The sequence below is a fragment of the Lynx canadensis genome, chromosome B3, assembly GCF_007474595.2.
Source record: "Lynx canadensis isolate LIC74 chromosome B3, mLynCan4.pri.v2, whole genome shotgun sequence".
In the NCBI taxonomy this organism is placed as follows: domain Eukaryota; kingdom Metazoa; phylum Chordata; class Mammalia; order Carnivora; family Felidae; genus Lynx; species Lynx canadensis.
In genome coordinates this window covers 74,672,744-74,691,360 of record NC_044308.2, presented here as the reverse complement: position 1 = coordinate 74,691,360, position 18,617 = coordinate 74,672,744, and the positions used below count along the sequence as shown (strand labels likewise).

General features: G+C 42.7%; 1 protein-coding gene across 1 annotated transcript; it reads left to right on the top strand.

The window, feature by feature from the left end:
* Window positions 1–10,669: 10,669 nt before the first annotated feature.
* Window positions 10,670–13,211, top strand: LOC115516322 (cathepsin G-like). The gene is made up of 5 exons (XM_030318855.1): window positions 10,670–10,724; window positions 11,494–11,641; window positions 12,082–12,217; window positions 12,384–12,638; window positions 13,038–13,211. The coding sequence occupies exons 1-5, from the start codon at window positions 10,670–10,672 to the stop codon at window positions 13,209–13,211; spliced, it is 768 nt and encodes a 255-aa protein (XP_030174715.1).
* Window positions 13,212–18,617: the final 5,406 nt, after the last annotated feature.

Sequence of the window (18,617 nt, the reverse complement as noted above, 5' to 3'; positions counted from 1 at the left end):
CGACTTCAGCTCAGGTCATGATCTCGCAGTCCGTGAGTTCAAGCCCTGCATTGGGCTCTGTGCTGACCACTCAGAGCCTGGAGCCTGTTTCGGATTCTGTGTCTCCCTCTCTCTCTGACCCTCCCCCATTCATGCTCTGTCTCTCTCTGTCTCAAAAATAAATAAACGTTAAAAAAAATTTTTTTAATAAAAATAAAAAAAAGATTCTCTCTCTCTCTCATCTGTCCCTCTCCCCCACATATGCACTCTCTCTCTCTTTCTCTCAAAAAAAGAGAGAGAAAGAAAGAACTTCACTAAAAAGGAAACAAACCACATAGATGTGAAAAACAAAATCCAGTACACTGAAAAAAAAGTGAAAAGCAAATAAAAGCCAATGTTTCACACAAGACTGTCCCTATGTCTGTCTGCCAAGTCTTCCCTGGAGCTCACAGCACAAAGCAATAGCACAGGTGAGATTAAAGCTGAATGCATGTATGGAGGTGAGCAAGAGAACAGTAGAAGGTGATGACCAGGGGACAGCTCTGGGCACAGCAGTAAAAAACAACACTCTGAGGAGAAGCCATCACACCTAAGAAATGTAGAGACCTCAGAAAGTCAGCCATGAAGAGCTCCATGGAGCCCCAGGATGCAAGGTTGAGCCAAGGGCAGAGTAACCAAGGACATCCACCACCAGGGGCAGAGGTGTGTGACCTTGAAAGACAGAGCCTGATGGGTCAGTTTTTCCCTTACACCTGATAGAAGCACTTGACACAGTATGACGTACGTTAGGAAGAAAAACTATTACCTTACAATGACGGTAGCATCATGAAGACTGGGCTGCTGTTGACGTTCCCTTAAAATTTTGAAGTCAGTTCACACCTATTTCTCTCTCTTGCTTTTGTGATTTTTATTTCTAGAACTTAATCCTATATAAGGTTTAAAGTGTGTGTGTGTGTGTGTGTGTGTGTGTGCATGCACGTGTGTAGGAAAGTTATTCAAAAGGTGTTCATTAATCACACCATTATTTAATAATGGACCTCAGATTGGAATTACTATTAATGTCCAAAATGGAGAAATGGTAAAATATGGCACATTTATATTATGTATTATGCAGCCATTGACATCTACATTGTCCACCACTCTAGAAAACTAGGCTAAGGAAACAAAAGAAAGAAAACTAAGCCAAAAACATTAATAGGCAAGTTATTAAAAAAAAAAAAGTTGATACATGTGTTAGTTAAGACAACCCTAACTACTCTACCAGATAAACTTTAGCATTTCAGTGACTCACACAATGGAAACCTGTTTCTCACTCACCCACAGTCCAAAATGAGTGTTCCTGCTGACTAATGCCCCTTTTTACTCTCAAGTATCCCAGCTGGGACAAAAGTTACATGTGTGCCCATGATTAAGGAAACCAGGCTCAAGTTCCTAACGATGTCTTCCAAGTCTCTCTTGTTCATCCAAGTGGAACCCAGGTAGAGGTTCGTTATAGGCCGGTCTGAAAGGTACAACACCATCTCCATTCACACCCCATTTGCTACAGTAATCACACAGTCACACCTCACCTCAAGTGAGGCTGGATGACTGGGTTCACCCAGGTCCTCTGCAAGAAAAGGAAATTGTTTTGCTAAACTGCTAGCTCGCCTCTACCACAATTCGTTATAGTGTTTGCTGTTTATAAGGATCATGGGCCCTAAATTTTGTTCTGCCTATAAAACTAATACACACTGATGACAGAAAAAAATGGATAATATAAAGGTGAAAAAAAAAGAGTCATAAAATGATTATTCTGGCTGTTGCTCTTTTTAAACAGAATTAGTATCAAATTGCATACACCACATCATATTCTACTTTTTCCACTTACTATTAGGTGATGCAAAGTGCTCCATGCCACTAAGCAGTCTTCCAAAACATGCTATTTAATGGCCAGATAGTATTTCATTCCATGAATATATCAGAATTAATATTACTGAGCTCCTATTGTTGAATAGTTGGATGGCCTGAGCAATTGGGAAAAGAGTCTCAAGGTATATGTCCACCTCCACCTCTTTCTCACATTTACCCAAGGCCCCAGGGCCAGTCACTCCATCTCACTAGTGTGCTTTTCTTCCAGGAGACACTGAGGTCCTTGAGCCTCTTTTCAAGTCTTCCTCTGCCACATCCAGGGTTTCTGGGTCCTTCTTTCCCTCAAACTACGCTGATGGGGAGATTGTATGCAGATCCCATTGACTTTCCTTTGTCACCTGCTCTTTCCTACTAGACCAAAACAAGGGCCAGTTCTTTGCAAGAAAGTGCCTCACTCCCAGCAGACGTGTGTGGTGGGAAGACAATAGTGAAGAAACAGACTTCTCCCAGTGCTGGCACTCCATAAAACAATCACCAGCTCATCAGTAGAAACTTCCCAAGGAGCTTCTAGTCTGTCCTTCTAACTGTGATATTAGGGCAGCCCTAAGAATGTCCGGAACTTCTCAGTAGTACACTGGTCTCCTACAATGCCAAGGGCAACCAGATTGGTTTCTGACCAGAGCAGCATCAAAGGGAGGGAGAGGAAGTGTCCCAGCCTCAGCAGGCAACTGCCTGCCCAGAGCTTTGCATTTTGGCGGTATATGGGGCCCAGGGAGGAGGTGGGAGACATCCTACTTTAATGTCCCAATATCCCAGAGGAGAAAAAAATTGTAACTGACGGAAATGTAATAAAACAGTCAAATGTAGATGTAACCAGCTAGGAGGAATATTGTGAAATGTACCAGAGTCATGTTTGTTCAAATATCACAATTTTTATTAAAAGGGAAAATCAAAACATTAAAAAAAATACGTGCCCCCATTTATTCTCTGACATCCCATTCTCTGTCCAAATGGTCTCTCTAATCCCCAACCACTGGAAAACCGACTTTTAAGAAATTTTTATTGCAGGGGCGCCTGGGTGGCTCAGTCGGTTGAGCATCCGACTTCGGCTCAGGTCATGATCTCACAGCTGGTGAGTTCGAGCCCCGCGTCGGGCTCTGTGCTGACAGCTCAGAGCCTGGAGCCTGCTTCGGATTCTGTGTCTCCCTCTCTCTCTGCCCATAACCCACTCGCATTCTGTCTCTGTCTCTCTCAAAAATAAATAAATGTTAAAAAAAAATTTTTAATAAAAAAAGAAATTTTTATTGCAAAATATACACACATGAAATATATATACACTTAAGAATGCTGGCCAAATTTCAGAAAGCCCCCATGTGTCTCTTTCTGCTAAAAATACCCTCTCTGCCCTCCAACCCCAGAATTAACTTACTGTTGTGACTTTTGTGATAACCACTTCCCTGCTTTGCATCATGCCCTTACCCCCTATGGACGCATTTCTATCCAAAATAGTTTCATTTTCACAGTGAATGTAATCCTTCAGGGACTTTTCTCTCAACATTACGTCTGTAAGATTTATTTGTGGGACTGCATGTGGTATTAGTTATTTTCATTGATATGCAATATTCCATTATATAACTATACCACGATTTGATGTTTGTGCTGCTGTTGATGAGTCTTACTGTTGTTTCCAGTCTGGGGCTTTCATGAATAATGCTGCTATGACCTTCTTGGACATGTATCTGGTGGAAATGTTCATATGCTTCTCTAGAATATATACTTAGGAAAAGAGCCAACCTGATGACTGTAACCGGTATCTCCCTGTGATTTAAACTGGTTGGTTCTCTGGTATCTACTGAGAGTAACATCTTTTCATACGTGTGTTGGCCACTTGGATGTTTTCTTTTTCGAGATGAAGCTGTTCAAGTCTTTTGCCCATTATTCTATTGAATTGTCTTTTTCTTATTGATTTATAGAAGTTCTTTACATAATTGGAATGTAAGTGCTATGTGTGTTATAAGCATCTTTGACCCCCTCTACCTATTGTCTTTGTTTCCTCTTGATTTTAATGTATCAGTTCATCAATCCTTTTCTTTATGATTAGTGTTTTTATGCATATGATTTAAAATTTTTACCTATCGTGAAGATATTGTTATATTATATTTTCAAATCTTTATTTATGCTCGGATCCATAATCCACTGAAAATGGATTTTTGGATATGGTATGTGATAAAGGTCATGTTTTATTTTGGGGGGGTGTCTATGGGACACCATAAAGACATCTATTGTCCTGGCTGTGTTTATCAGGGAGAAACAAGAAAATAGTCTTTTCCCCACTGCTTTGCCATTCAAACTCCATTATAAATCAAGTGTCCATATATCATATGTGCCCATATGTGTATGTCAGTGCCCAAATGTGTATGGGATCTCTATTCCCAGACCATCAGTCTATGTTCCTGTGCCCATATCGCTACCACACCATCTTCCTTACTATGGCTTTATTTGCTAAAAGCATGACTTCCCATCTTATTCTTCAAGAGCGTCTTGGTTATTAGCCATTTGTTTTTCCACACACATGTTTAGAACTGATTAAGTTGTATGAAATACTTCTTGAGTACAATGAATCTACAGATCACTTTTAGAGAATTGATATTTTTATAATATTTAGTCTTCCAATCCACAAACATAGAATCTCTCTGTGTTTGGGTTTTGTCAAGTGTCTCTTAATGCAATTTTATAATTTTCACCAAAGACATCTTGCACATCTTTAGATTTGTGTTTAGTTATTTGATAATTTTCATGCCATTTAAATATTACCTTCTCTAAAATTTCATTTCCTAACAGTATTGCTATCTATATTGAAATGTGATTAATTTTTAATATTTATTTATTTATTTTGAGAGAGAGAGTGAGGGAGAGGCAGAGAGAGGTAGGCAGACAGAGCAAGAGCCAGATGCAGGGCTCGAACTCACAAACCGTGAGACCATGACCTGAGTGGAAATCAAGAGTCAGACACTTAACCAACTGAGCCACCGAGGCACCCCAGAAATGTGATTAATTTTTAAATTGATTTTGTGTCTAACAAATCTGTTAAACTATCTTATTAATTATGGTAATCTATCTGTCCATTCTTTGGCATTCTCTATGTACACTATCATATCTTCAAACAATGACAGTTTTGTTTCCTTCTTTCCTGTTCCCCATAACTTTCACTTCTATTTCCTGCCTAACTGCACTCGCTAAAATCTCCAGTCTGATGTTGAAGAGAAATGATAATTATGGGTACTCAGGTGTCCTTGTATTGTTTTGCTCTTGAACAAAAAGAATTCAACATTTCACCCCTAAGTATAAGGACTGCTGTGAGATTTTTGTGGATAATTTTTACCGGATTAAAGCCATCATTTCTATTCATAGATTACCAAAATTTTTTTTTAATAATGAGGGTGAATTTTGGCAAATGTTTTCCTTGGTTTGCTTCAAGTGAAGATTCATATGTTTCTTGTTCCATCAATCAATGTGACGTGTTTCAGCAACTGAGTTTTGAATGAAATCCCTCCCCATTCCTAGGAAGGTCATGGTATCTTTTTACTAATTGGTTGATTTGGTTTGCATCAATATTCTGAACTGATACGGCCTGTAATGTTTCTTTCCCATATTGTCTTCATTGGGCTTGGCCTCAACATTTTGCTAGTCTCATAAAGGAGATAGGTGCCATCTACTCTCTAGAAGAAATTGTGTAGTATTCTTTGAATATTTTGTAGAGATTTCCAGTGAAGCCATATGAGTCTATAGCTGCCCTTAATGGAATATTTTTGACAACTGAACAATTTATTTAGTGTTTATAAGAAAATGCAAATTTCTTGAATATGTTTCATTAAGTTAAACTTTCCGAGGATTTGTCAATTTCATGTAGATTTTCAAAATTACATAATGGTTTTCCAATGGCTTATATATAAATATGACTTTTATATACAAATATGCACACATGTATCTCCCAAATACAAACCCTTTCTCAGTTATTGATAATATCTTCTTCCATTCTGTAGCTTTACTTTTCACTATGCTAATAGTGGCTTTAGTGGTCAGAATTTCTGAAATTTTTATATAGATCAATTTATCTATTTTTTTCCTTTGTAATTATAATTTATATTAGGGCTTTTTATGTCCTATTTCAAGGTTTTTTCCCCTACCTTAAGTTTGTAAAAAAATTAATTCTTCTATCTTATCTTCTAAAAGTTTTGGTTTTTAGGGGCACCTGGGTGGCTCAGTCGGTTAAGCCTCCGACTTCAGCTCAGGTCATGATCTCATGGTTTGTGAGTTCAAGCCCCACATTGGGCTCTGTGCAGACAGCTCAGAGCCTGGAGACTGCTTTAGATTCTGTCTCCCTCTCTCTCTGCCCCTCCCCTGTTCGCACTCTCTCTCTCTCTCAAAAGTAAAATAAAACCTTAAAAAAAATTTTTTTAAGAAAGGATGTGTTTTTAAAATCTTCCCAAATGACTATGAAGTTGTTTCTTCCTGGAGAGTATTCACTCATTGCTGCTGCTAAGGAGTCAGCCTCAAATCCAGTATTAATTTGAAAGTAATCTTTCTTTCTCTGATTGTTCTTAAGATTTCTGCCATTTCTTGGGGCGCCTGGCTGGCTCAGTCAATGGAGTATGCAACACTTGATCTCAGGGTTGAGAGTTCAAGCCCCACATTGGGCATGGAGCTGACTTAATAAATTAATAAAAAAAATTTTTTTTAAAGATTTCTGCCATTTCTTTAAGACAATGATTTCTAGGTATCAATTTCTTTGTATTATTCTGCTTGAAGTTTTTTTTAACCTCTAGTTGGATATTTTTCATCAACTTTTTAAAAATCTCAGCCACTATCTATTTTCTATGACCTCTTGTTTTTTCTTCTTCCTCTAGAATTCCAAGTAAATATATGTACAATCTTCTAATTCTATTATTTTCTATATTTTTATCTTTAGGTCTGTCTATGTTCCATTCTTAACACTTTTTTCTGAGCCATTTCAGGTTAGTAATTCTCTTTAGCTTTGTCTAATCTGTTATTAAGTTTTTCCACTGTGACTTTAATTTTGGTTATTACATTTTTCACTGTGACTTTAATTTTGGTTATTACATTTTTCACTTTTTCAAATGTTATGTCACTTTTTTTAAGGTTCATGTTCCCTGCAGCTTTTTTAAAGCTTGTTTTTATTTCGGCATAATTCTTATTATCTATATTTTATTATTCTAATACACTTATCCCAATAATTAAATTTGTTCTCTGTTCTTATTGTCTATCATTTCCTACTTCTGTTGTCTTATCTCTTTGCTTATCCTCTTGTTTATACTTGACTATATGCTTGTCATTCTACTTGAAAAATAATTTTTAGGTATAAATCAAACCCTGGAATTAAGTGAATTTCCTCTAGATTTGTATTTGATTCCATCAGGCACTTTGGGACACAGTCCATAAACACATCAATGCAAGTTCAAGGTCTGAGATTCCATGAAAGGTCCAAGTAATTCCAATCTTTCATTAAATCACTTGCAAGGATGAGCTCATTACCTCTTCTATGTTACTTTGAGAGTACAGACTTTTAATGCCCCAGCTCATTGTGAGGAGTGTCTCTGGTTGGACCTGGTTGTGTGGGTTTTGGTCTTTGATTTCTACACCCTTCACCTTATGTGGCCATCAAAGCAGAGCTTTGAATTTTGTAGGTTCAGTAAATTCCCTCAGAACAATAGTAGCCACCTAACGCCCATTATTCCTTCCTTTTTAGCATGATAAACACTCCTGCATTGGCAGTTCTTTGAGGCTTATAAGGTTTGGGATATTTTGAACAGGTTTGCTTGGGGTTGTTTCTCGTGGGAAGGTTGGCATGAAATCCTAGGTCGCTGTTCATGAACTCTTCTGTCCACATTTCTATGTAGATCACTGGGAGCATACATTTTACTCCCCTTTTTCCCTCAGGCTGGTCTTTACCCTTTTCCCCTTTTTAAAAGAGTTAGACTAATGTTTCTTTGTTTGTTTGTTTTTAACTTTATTTTTTTATTTTTTAAAATTTACATCCAGGGGCGCCTGGGTGGCTCAGTCGGTTGGGCGGCCGACTTCGGCTCAGGTCATGATCTTGCAGTCCGTGAGTTCTAGCCCCGCGTCGGGCTCTGTGCTGACAGCTCAGAGCCTGGAGCCTGCTTCATATTCTGTGTCTCCCTCTCTCTGACCCTCCCCTGTTCATGCTCTGTCTCTCCCTGTCTCAGAAATAAATAAACGTTAAAAAATTTTCTAAAAAATAAAAAATAAAAAAAATAAATAAAATTTACATCCAAATTAGTTAGCATATAGCGAAGCAATGATTTCAGGAGTAGATTCCTTAATGCCCTTTACCCATTTAGCCCATCCCTCCCTCCCACAAGCCCTCCAGTAACCCTCTGTTTGTTCTCCATATTTAAGAGTCTCTTATGTTTTGTCCCCCTCCCTGGTTTTATATTATTTTTGTTTCCCTTCCCTATGTCCATCTGTTTTGTCTCTTAAAGTCCTCATATGAGTGAAATCATATGATTTTTGTCTTTCTCTGACTGATTTCACTTAGCATAATACCCTCCAGTTCCATCCACGTAGTTGCAAATGGCAAGATTTCATTCTTTTTGATTGCCGAGTAATACTCCATTGAATATATATACCACATCTTCTTTATCCATTCATCCATCGGTGGACAGTTGAGCTCTTTGCATACTTTGGCTATTGTTGATAGTGCTGCTATAAACATGGGGGTGCATGTGTCCCTTCGAAACAGCACACCTGTATCCCCTGGATAAATGCCCAGTAGTGTAATTGCTGGGTCATAAAAAACTGAGTCATAGTCATAAAAAAAAAACTATTTTTAGTTTTTTGAGGAACCTCCATACTGTTTTCCAGAGTGGATGCACCAGCTTGCATTCCCATAGACTAATGCTTTTAAAGTGTTGAAAACATTTAAGTAGCAATAAATTAAAATTGTCCCAAAAGCTAAAGCACTAATAAAGCCCTTATAATAGTTTCTCTTTTCTCTACACAGTTCTTTCTAGATGCAGAAAGAAATTTCACAAGGTTGCCATCATTAAGCATGTATCAGAGAAGGATGAAGTTCTTTGCAGCTGTGAAAATCATGTATATTTGTATATAAGGAGAGGATTCTTAATTTTCATAAGACGTTCAAATGGGGCCATCATATCCATAAAAGTTTGAGAATTGTATTAGTTTTTAATTCTGACATTTTTGCAAAAATTATGCTATATTACAATGTTTTTCTGTGCACCCACAGAATCTTCTAAGTATTTTTAAGAGTGTCTGTGTTACTCTGTACTGCCTTCTTCTCAACGTGGACTGCATGTTCTTTATGTATTGTAGGTGGTGCTTTATGTGTTACAGGGAGCACAGCAAGCATGCGTTCCCTTGTTAGAAGCCCCTGGGGGCAAAGAACGGGGATTAAGTTAATTGGACTCATATCATGGCTGAAAAGGATCTTTGCTGTTTTTCAGCCAGGGTGTGACAGCCCTCAACAAAACTAAGTCTCTAGGTCTTTTCTGTGTGCAGGGAGCATTCTGGGACAAAAAGGTCCTCACCTTAAGTAGGAAGCAGGAAAACAGAAATTCTCAACTGTGTGATAATTTTCACGGAGAGTTTGTTGGGGCTCAAGTGCCCTGAGAAAGTAATTATCAGTGGCAGAGCCTTGTTCTGCCCTTTTCCTTCCCTGGCAGTGCACTCTACCCACTCAAGAGAGGGAGCTATTTGATCTGCCTCCACAACCTCTAGAAAGAAGTAGGAGTAGCAAAGGTGCCAGCAGGGGGTCCAGGGACCAAAGGGTAAAGATAGGCAGGCTTCCTCTTCACTCTTTGGCCTCCTCTTCTGACTTATTCCTAGTGTCCTCACCACATCCCCCCACCACGCCACACCCATCTTTCATTCACCCATGGCCCCACCTTACTAAGTATGACTTAAAGAAGAAATCTAGGGGCGCCTGGGTGGCACAGTCAGTTAAGCGTCCGACTTCAGCCAGGTCACGATCTCGCGGTCCGTGAGTTCGAGCCCCGTCAGGCCCTGGGCTGATGGCTGGGAGCCTGGAGCCTGTTTCCGATTCTGTGTCTCCCTCTCTCTCTGCCCCTCTCCCGTTCATGCTCTGTCTCTCTCTGTCCCAAAAATAAATAAAAACGTTGAAAAAAAAAATTTTTTTTAAAAAGAAGAAATCTAGAGGGTGCCCAGATGGCTCAGTTGGCTGAGCATCCAACTCTTGATTTTGGCTCAGGTCATGATCACAGGGTCATGGGATCTAGCCCCACGTCAGGCTCCACACACAGCCCCTCTCTCTGCCCCTCTCTCCCACTCTCATGCGCTCTCTTTCTCCCTAAAAAAAATTAAAATAAATAAATAAGCAATCTAGGAAATGTGCATTCATTTAAAGAACTCAAGTGCCAAAGGACTGAGGCTCTCATCCTGGAAAGACAGGAAACAGAGGAGATAGGCAGCTACCAGTTTTCCTGCCTTGTTGGGATATTACCGAATTTGGTGGGTTTAGGGTTCTGGGACACAGGGCCCCAAGCCCCCTTCCCTGTCACCCCAGGTGCCCATTTCTGCTGCCAGCACTGACTCAGCAGCTGTGCAGGACAGCGTTGGCTTGGACTATTCTCTTCCCCCCACATCACCGGCAGTTGGTGGGCAAGCTTCCTGGGCAGCCACAGGTGACGAAACCTGTCACACCAGCAGGAGTACGGGACTGTTCTTGAGCCCCCACCCCCAGACTTCCTTCCTCTCTTGGGGGGTACAAGTCTGGCAAGTGAGAGCGGCAGCGGCATCTGACTGGGGCAGTCTTCCCAAGAAGATGCAGCTGCTCCTGTTCCTGATGGCCTTTCTCCTACCCCCCGGGGCTGGGGCAGGTAAGTGACCACCCCCAAACTCAGGCCCGACCCCTCTCACAGACCCTGGAGCCAGACTGCCTAGACACTTCCTAACTCTGTACCGTTGGGCAAGTTATTTGAATTCACAGTTCCTCAGATTCCTCATCTATAAACTAGGAAGAATACCAGTGTGTACCTCCTAGAGTTCAATGAGAGTTAAGTTAGTTGGTGTACATGAAACCCTTGGACTTGCCGCCAGCACAAAGGACACGTGATATACATGTGCTCTCTAGATTCATTCTGCAGTCCATGTGTCCGAGCCTAGGAAATAAGGATGCAGCAATAACAATACCATCAGCTCATGTCTAGAATCTGAAAAACCAGTCCCCTGCTGCTCATGCGCTGACCTTGAGGAGGCCTCAGAGGGACCTGGGAAGCTCCCTGAGGAAAAAAGTACCAGGGAACTTCGGAAGAGGCCACCCCAGAGGGCTCCAGATTTGCCACCCAGCAGCAGACCACCTCTCCTCATGGTGGGAGCCTGAATCTAATCCTGCCTGGAACCAGAGCTATCCTCCGGGGAGCTGGGAGGGAGCTCAGGTCTGGGATGGGGAGCCAGCAGTGGTTCCTGCCAAACCCGGGAGTCCTCCCCCAACGTGTGGTGCCCTGCAAACCCAATTCTCACCCGCAACTCCTCCACTCCCTCATGTCTCCCGCCTCCTCACCTGCCAGCCTTTCTGGAGCCACCACCCTGATGCCCACACCACGGGGTCAGCAAGCACAGAGATAAGTGCGCAATGCTTCCTTCCAGGGGAGATCATCGGAGGCCAAGAGGCCAGGCCTCATTCCCGCCCCTACATGGCTTTTCTTATAATCCAGACTCCAGTGGGGTACAGCACCTGCGGGGGTTTCCTGGTGAGAGAAGACTTTGTGCTGACGGCAGCTCACTGCTGGGGAAGGTGAGCAGCTCGTGTGCCAGTACCGCAGGCCCAGGAGAGCCCCTGACCAGCCATGTGAAAGCAAGCTTCCAGCAACAAAGGGGAAAAAGAGACGAGTGGGATTTGGGGGTGGAGAACGGGCCAGGGTGAATGAAGAGAAAAGGAGGACATGATCAAAAAGAGTAGGAGGAGGAGATGAAAGCACACAGTAGGGCTCAAAATAGGAGTTCAAGCTATTTCTCAACTTATTCCAGGGGAAGCAAGGCTCAGTCACTGTGTCCCCCACCACCCTCAGCTCAGGGCTGAGGAGAAGCACAGAGGACTCGGCCCCTGAAACCCTCCTGTCCCCTCAGTTCCCTCGGCTGCAGTCTTGCCGCCCTGGGCCATCCACCTGGCCTGCAGAGCCTGCGGGCTGAGCTCCTGAGGCTCACGCCTACCCCTAGGCCACCTCTCCTTTGCAGTCCTATCACCGTCATCCTGGGGGCCCACAACATCAGGAGGGAGGAAAGAACCCAGCAGCGCAGGTCTGTGCTCAGAGCCATCCGCCACCCTGAATACAATCAACAGAGCAACGTGAATGACATCATGTTACTGCAGGTACGGCCCACCCACCCTCCAGTTCTCCTGCTGAGCCAGTCCACTCCCAGTACAGGGGGGCCTGGCCATCCTGGGAGGCCGAGGAGGAGGCAGGGGCAGAGCCACAGGGTGGGGACGGTGTGCTGCACACACCGCCCCTGAGTGCCCCCTCCCCTTCTCCTGCCAGCTGGAAAACAGAATCCAACAGAGTGAAGCTGTGAGGACAGTGTCTCTGCCTCAGGCACAGGCCAGACTGAGACCTGGGGCCGTGTGCACCGTGGCAGGCTGGGGCCTGGTGAGCCTGAGCAGGAGTACAAACAGACTCCATGAGGTGCAGCTAACCGTGCAGAGGGATAGCAGGTGCCGCGATCGCTTCAGTTTCTACACCGGCCAAACACAAATTTGTGTGGGAAACCCAAGTTCGAGGAAGTCCGCCTTCCTGGTAAGGCCATGGGCATCTGCCAATACTGCCTGACAGGCTGGGCAGTCGAAACAGGCTATTCCCCACGGCGTCAGTCTGGAGGGGTCAGAGCAGAGGGAGGTAGGGTCTTTTCCCATCAATCTGGTCTCTAGGGTAACGGGAGGAGCACTGGGCACACAACATATACGTGTGCAGTGTTTTCCTGGAGAAGGCAAAGGCACCTTGACTTGCGTTGAGCTAGAGACAGTAACTCTAGCCAGGCCTGAAGCCCAACCATGGAAAGACCAGAAGGCTGACTTCCATACTTCTACCGCCCTTCCATCCTCCCCCCACTCGCCCCTGCTTTCTCTGAGAGCCAGGCCTTAGGGCAGCAGGAGCCCAGAGGCCTGGTTTAAGGTCTTTTTCTCTCCTTGTCCACAGGGGGACTCCGGAGGCCCCCTGATATGTAACAATGTGGCCGAGGGGATTGTCTCCTATGGAGACAGGAGGGGGATTCCTCCCGCAGTCTTCACCAGGGTGTCCAGCTTCGTGAACTGGATAACCAGAACAATGGAACGCTTCAAGCAGCAGAACCAGACCTGGACGCCGCTGTGACTGATTCTGCTCTGGGGCGGCTCCAGAGGGGGTGGCCAGAGCCTTAATAAATGTCCATGTCTAGAGTGGAATTAACTGACTTTTCATGGGTTCATTAAACATCATTCGGTACACAACAAGCACATGCCAGGACAGAGTCTGGGCTCCTCCAGGAAAATGGGGTTCTTCCCCAGGACAAATTAACCCCTCCCACACCACTCTGGAGATCAGGATGAGCTACTTCCTTCCTCCCAGCCATCCATTCCCTCATTTCTCCTCCCCCCACCACCTGGGAGAAGGGTGGAAAGACATATCTTTTCTCAGGGCAAAGCTCTCTACTCTTCACCCTACCAGAGATTCCCCTACTAGGTATTAAAGTAGACTCTAAAACTGTATGCCAGTGCTATGTGTAGGGCAGGGAGACCAAAGGGACAGAATTGAAATTCAATACAAAGCTTGATTTAGTACATGATAAAGGTGGCATCTCAAATCACTGAGAAACAATGAATTTTCAATACATGGTATTGGAACAACGAGATAGTAGTCATTTGGGGGAAAAAAGATAAAACTGGACCTACTCCTTGCACTGTAAGCCACAATAAACCTCAAATGAATCAAATATCTAAAAGCAAAAAAATGAAACCATACAAGCACTTGAAGGAAGAAAAAAATAAAGATTTGCTTGCTTAAAAATAACGACCAAACACTCACGTTTCACAGCACCGTTATTCACGATGGCCAAGAAATGGAAGCAATCCAAGGGCCTACGGACAGCCAACATTCTTCTCTTAAACCCTTAGGCTACAACCAAACCCCACTGAATTACAGACCACTGTTCTCATCTTTTTTTTTTTTAAATATCTTTCTTTTCTTAATGTTTATTTCGAGAGAGAGAGTGCACTCATGCATGCATGCAAGTCGGGGAGGGGCAGAGAGACAGGGAGAAAGAGAATCCTAAGCAAGCTATGCACTGTCAGCACAGAGCCCCACTCGGGGCTCCATCCCATGAACCAAATCGTGAGATCATGACCTGAGCCAAAATCAAGAGTCACTTAAGTGACTGAGCCACCTAGGCACTCCCATTTTCTTATGTTGATACTCCAACATTACACAAAACTCCACACAAAATGTTGACTAAAATAAGGACATGTATCCTAAAAATTAGCCCATAACTGTGTATACCAATACTATATTCAAATAAGAGATTACTAAAAATTGCATAATTTAAACCATACTTTAAACACCTTCTTAAGATAACTGCACAGAATCAGCTGGAAGGGTTTTTTTTTTTCTTTTACATCCATCAAAATGCTAATTACTCCTTGCAGTGTGACATTTACCATCTGACTTTTTGCAATTTCCATCATCTTAAATGGAATAGTCACTGAACTCATATTTTATCAAGTCTAACTGGCTATATACAAAAATACTTTGAAGTAAATTTAATCATTATCGTATGGCTATTTTTTATCAGAAAGTCATTTGCCTATAATAGTCAGTGTAAGCCATTTATCAACCAAATTGTAATCAACATCACATCTTTGACAATACACAGGCACTCTCTATATTTGTTATCATCTATCCATAGGAATTATCTATTATTTGCATGTTTTGGGGGATAACTGTCTCATTATTAAGTGTTTGCATTGGCAAACAGAAAGAGTACTTGCTGGTGGAGAAAAGGGAAAGCAGAGCGACGAATGAGTCCATTTAGCCCTGCCTCTCCGTGACATTTACTCAGAGCCCAAGAGCACCACTCTGGACTCAGTGCCCAGGAAACACCAGGGCCGACCCATCTCACCTCCATGTCTTTCTCTGCCAGTCAGCACTTCCAAGGCATCTCTCTCTCTCCCGCTGCCCTGCTGGGAAGATTGCCACAGACCTCACAGTGTTCACCTCCAGAGGACAATTCTGATCATGAGCATCTCAGAAGCCAAGCCTATCCCCACCCCTCCACAGGTCTGCACTCTTCCCTATTAAGTAAACCGCAGCAGCAAAACTTTGGGAAGCAAGTCTTTTGCACACTGAAAACTAGTGCAAAAGGATTCGGTTTCTCCCACTTTCTTTCTCCAGGTGCAAACTCTGTATTACATGCCCTCCTGACTTGACTGAAAAGCCATAAAACAACCATGACAAGCTCGTACACAGAAACCCAACTGGGAACTTCTCCCAAACCAATAGCCACAGCAGACTTCCTATCTACAGAGACTTGGTGCCTCCACTCACCCCCCCCCACCTTCCCCCCCACCCCCAAGGCAGAGCATCAGAGTCAGGAGAAACTAGACACTGGCAGTTCATCATAGCTATAGCAGAGCTACAGAGGTGAGGGGTGGTGACCTTGATAATGGTGTCTGAGGAAAAGAGGGGAAAGGTGGGTGCTCCAAGAGCAAGTTGGACAGGTACGGAAAGTTAGACATAGGATAGGGATATTGAGGGCTGGGGTTCTTCAAGGAGCGTGGCTCTGTCACCTCCACAGGACAGCCCTGACCTTGAGTCAACAGCGACAGAAGAAATGGGACCGGAATGCAAAGGACCTGGGAACCCCAGCCTTGACAGAAAGTGAAGTTTGCCTCCAGACTGTTGCTCCAAAAAAACAGGTGTGCTGAGAGGTAGGGGACACTGAAGACGTGGGCACTAGGGTCACCCCATCTCTGCCAACCCAAACCACGCCATTTGCACTTGCACTTCTGCCCTCCCAGGACAATGTGTTCTGCACCCTTCACTGTCAACATGGTCTTAGGAGAAACATGTTGCCCCCTGCAAAAAGGCACAGAAAGTCAAAATTTACCCAAGTATATTTCTCCCAGTACTAGGGAGACTAATTTTTAGAGTGCTACCTGGGGAGTTAGCCAAAATAGACAACAAAAAGTAAAACATAATAATATAATATGTAATAAATAATTATACACATCTAAGTTATTTAAGATTGAGTGTTTCCATAGGTGTTTCAAAAATTTATTTCATTCTTATTTAATTCTCTCTTATGTGCTATTTTTAAACTAATCAACAATAGATTATTGACTATGGCCACTAGTAACTAACTGTAAGACTAATGAAACATTAATATGTATGGTAAAGTATGCTATTTTGTGTTTCTGTCACTTGAACAGCATTTTTTTTCATCTTTTCTTAGAGTTACATTTCGTGGTATCTTATTGTGTTGCTTTAATATACAAAAAAAAGTATATCATTATGTATATCAATATTCTAAAGGAAAAAATAAATACATAAGGATTAGGTAGACAATGCCTACATATAATTAAAATAGCAGCGCTGTGTTATCTGTGTCTTATGATAGAGTAGAATCTCACCATTTTTCTTGTTTCCTTTTACAATGATACTAGATGATCTAACTGTCTGCCTCTTGAGAACATCCTTCCTTCTTTTGGTAAAAACAGAGTGAACTATATTCAAACATCATATACTTTGACCTGCAGTTCTGGCTGGTTCCTGGTCTCCTCAAGCTAAACAGCCTCTCAGCAGAAACGCTTGAGTGTGCAATACTGAGGATTTTACTTCTCACCAGCAACAGGCAATTTGATTTGCAGGAGTTAGTTCCCAGCTCTCCAAAACTGTGTCTCCATTGGGCCTGCAGGACTGCTCTGGTGGACAAGCCATTAGTCAGAATCCATCCTGTCACATGGTTTTCAAATTGGGGCACCGCCTGAAAGGGGAGGAGAACGAAGGGACCAGCCCTCACCCCATACCACCCCATGAGAACAGCTCATCAATTTTAAATACTTAGCACAGGTCCAAATTTTACTTAAGGAAAATATTCATGGCTTAAGAAAGTCACAATTTTGAAGGACACTGATAGACACTAACCAGCTCCATTAAAAGAGAAGGCCCGGAAAGGAAAGCGACCAGCATGGCCCTGGGGTGAGTTCTTCTCAGGCACAACACTGGACCCTGGTCTCCCAACTCCCAGCCAGTTCTGCCAATGAAAAGATATTGTTCCTCACACGTTCTCCTCTCCCAGGCCCTTAGCCACATGGCTGTGGGCCTGCCACTCTCATGTCTGTATTTTGAGGCCAAGTGGACCCATCCTGTCTCTCCCTTCTCCGAAATGAAACCTGCCTCCCTGTGGCTTCCCACAATCCGTACAGCTCTGTCAAGTGACAGTGTTTGACTAACCTGAGTATCTTCTGGAATCCCTGTATTAGTGTGACTTACCAAGCTACTTAACCCTCTGTGAGAGTTAGGGGCCAAGAATGAAAACAAGAAGTTACTTTATATGTTCCACCTTCCAAGTGATGACCTATCCAACAGATACAAAAGCAGCATCAACATTATGTCCAATCTGAGATAAGATTTCAGAGGTCTTCTCTTATCTGTATGAAGTTATAAATGAACAAAGAAGTCATTGGAAGTATCAGGTTGATTGTATTCTATCCAAAAGCTGACAGCCCTCTGGGAATGCAAGCTGGTACAACCACTCTGGAAAACAGTATGGAGGTTCCTCAAAAAACTAAAAATAGAACTACCCTATGACCCAGCAATTGCACTACTAAGTATTTATCCAAGGAACAGGTGTGCTGTTTCAAAGGGACACATGCACCCCAATGTTTATTGCAGCACTATCAACAATAGCCAAAGTATGGAAAGAGCCCAAATGTCCATCGATGGAGGAATGACTAAAGAAGATGCGGTATATATATATATACAATGGAGTATAACTTGGCAATCAAAAAGAATGAAATCTTGCCATTTACAACTACGTGGATGGAACTGGAGAGTATTATGCTAAGTGAAATTAGGGAAAGACAAATATCATATGACTTCACTCATATGAGGACTTTAAGAGACAAAGTAGATGAACATAAGGGAAGGGAAACAAAAATAATACAAAAACAGGGAGGGGGACAAAGCATAAGAGACTCATAAATATGGAGAACAAACAGAGGGTTACTAGAGGGGTTGTGGGAGGGGGGATGGGCTAAATGGGTAAGGGGCATTAAGGAATCTACTCCCGAAATCATTGTTGCACTATATGCTAACTAACTTGGATGTAAATTTAAAAAAATAAAATTAAAAAAAAAAAAAGCTGATAGCTCTCAAGCCCCTGTGTACAGAGAACTGCAGAGCAATGATACTATCATCGTTGATAACACTATCAACAGCCTAGAAATGTGGTTCCTGCAACAACCTCACCACAGAAAAGATCTTTCTGTGTGAGGGGAAGGGCGATATAGTGAAAGCTCATAGCCTGAGAATCAGAACCAGGAGAAAATTGGTGGTCACTGAGCCAGCCCCTTTTTCTACTTCACCTCAAGGACTGAAAAGCCTGGAAAAAGAAAACCTCTTAACAGACCCATTCAGCCTTTCAAGAATTTACTTCTACTCCTGTTTTTCTTGGCTGATCTCCTACCCTCCAGGAGGTAAGGGACCATTCTGTTAAAAAGAAAACCACAGGCCCCAAATGGCTTC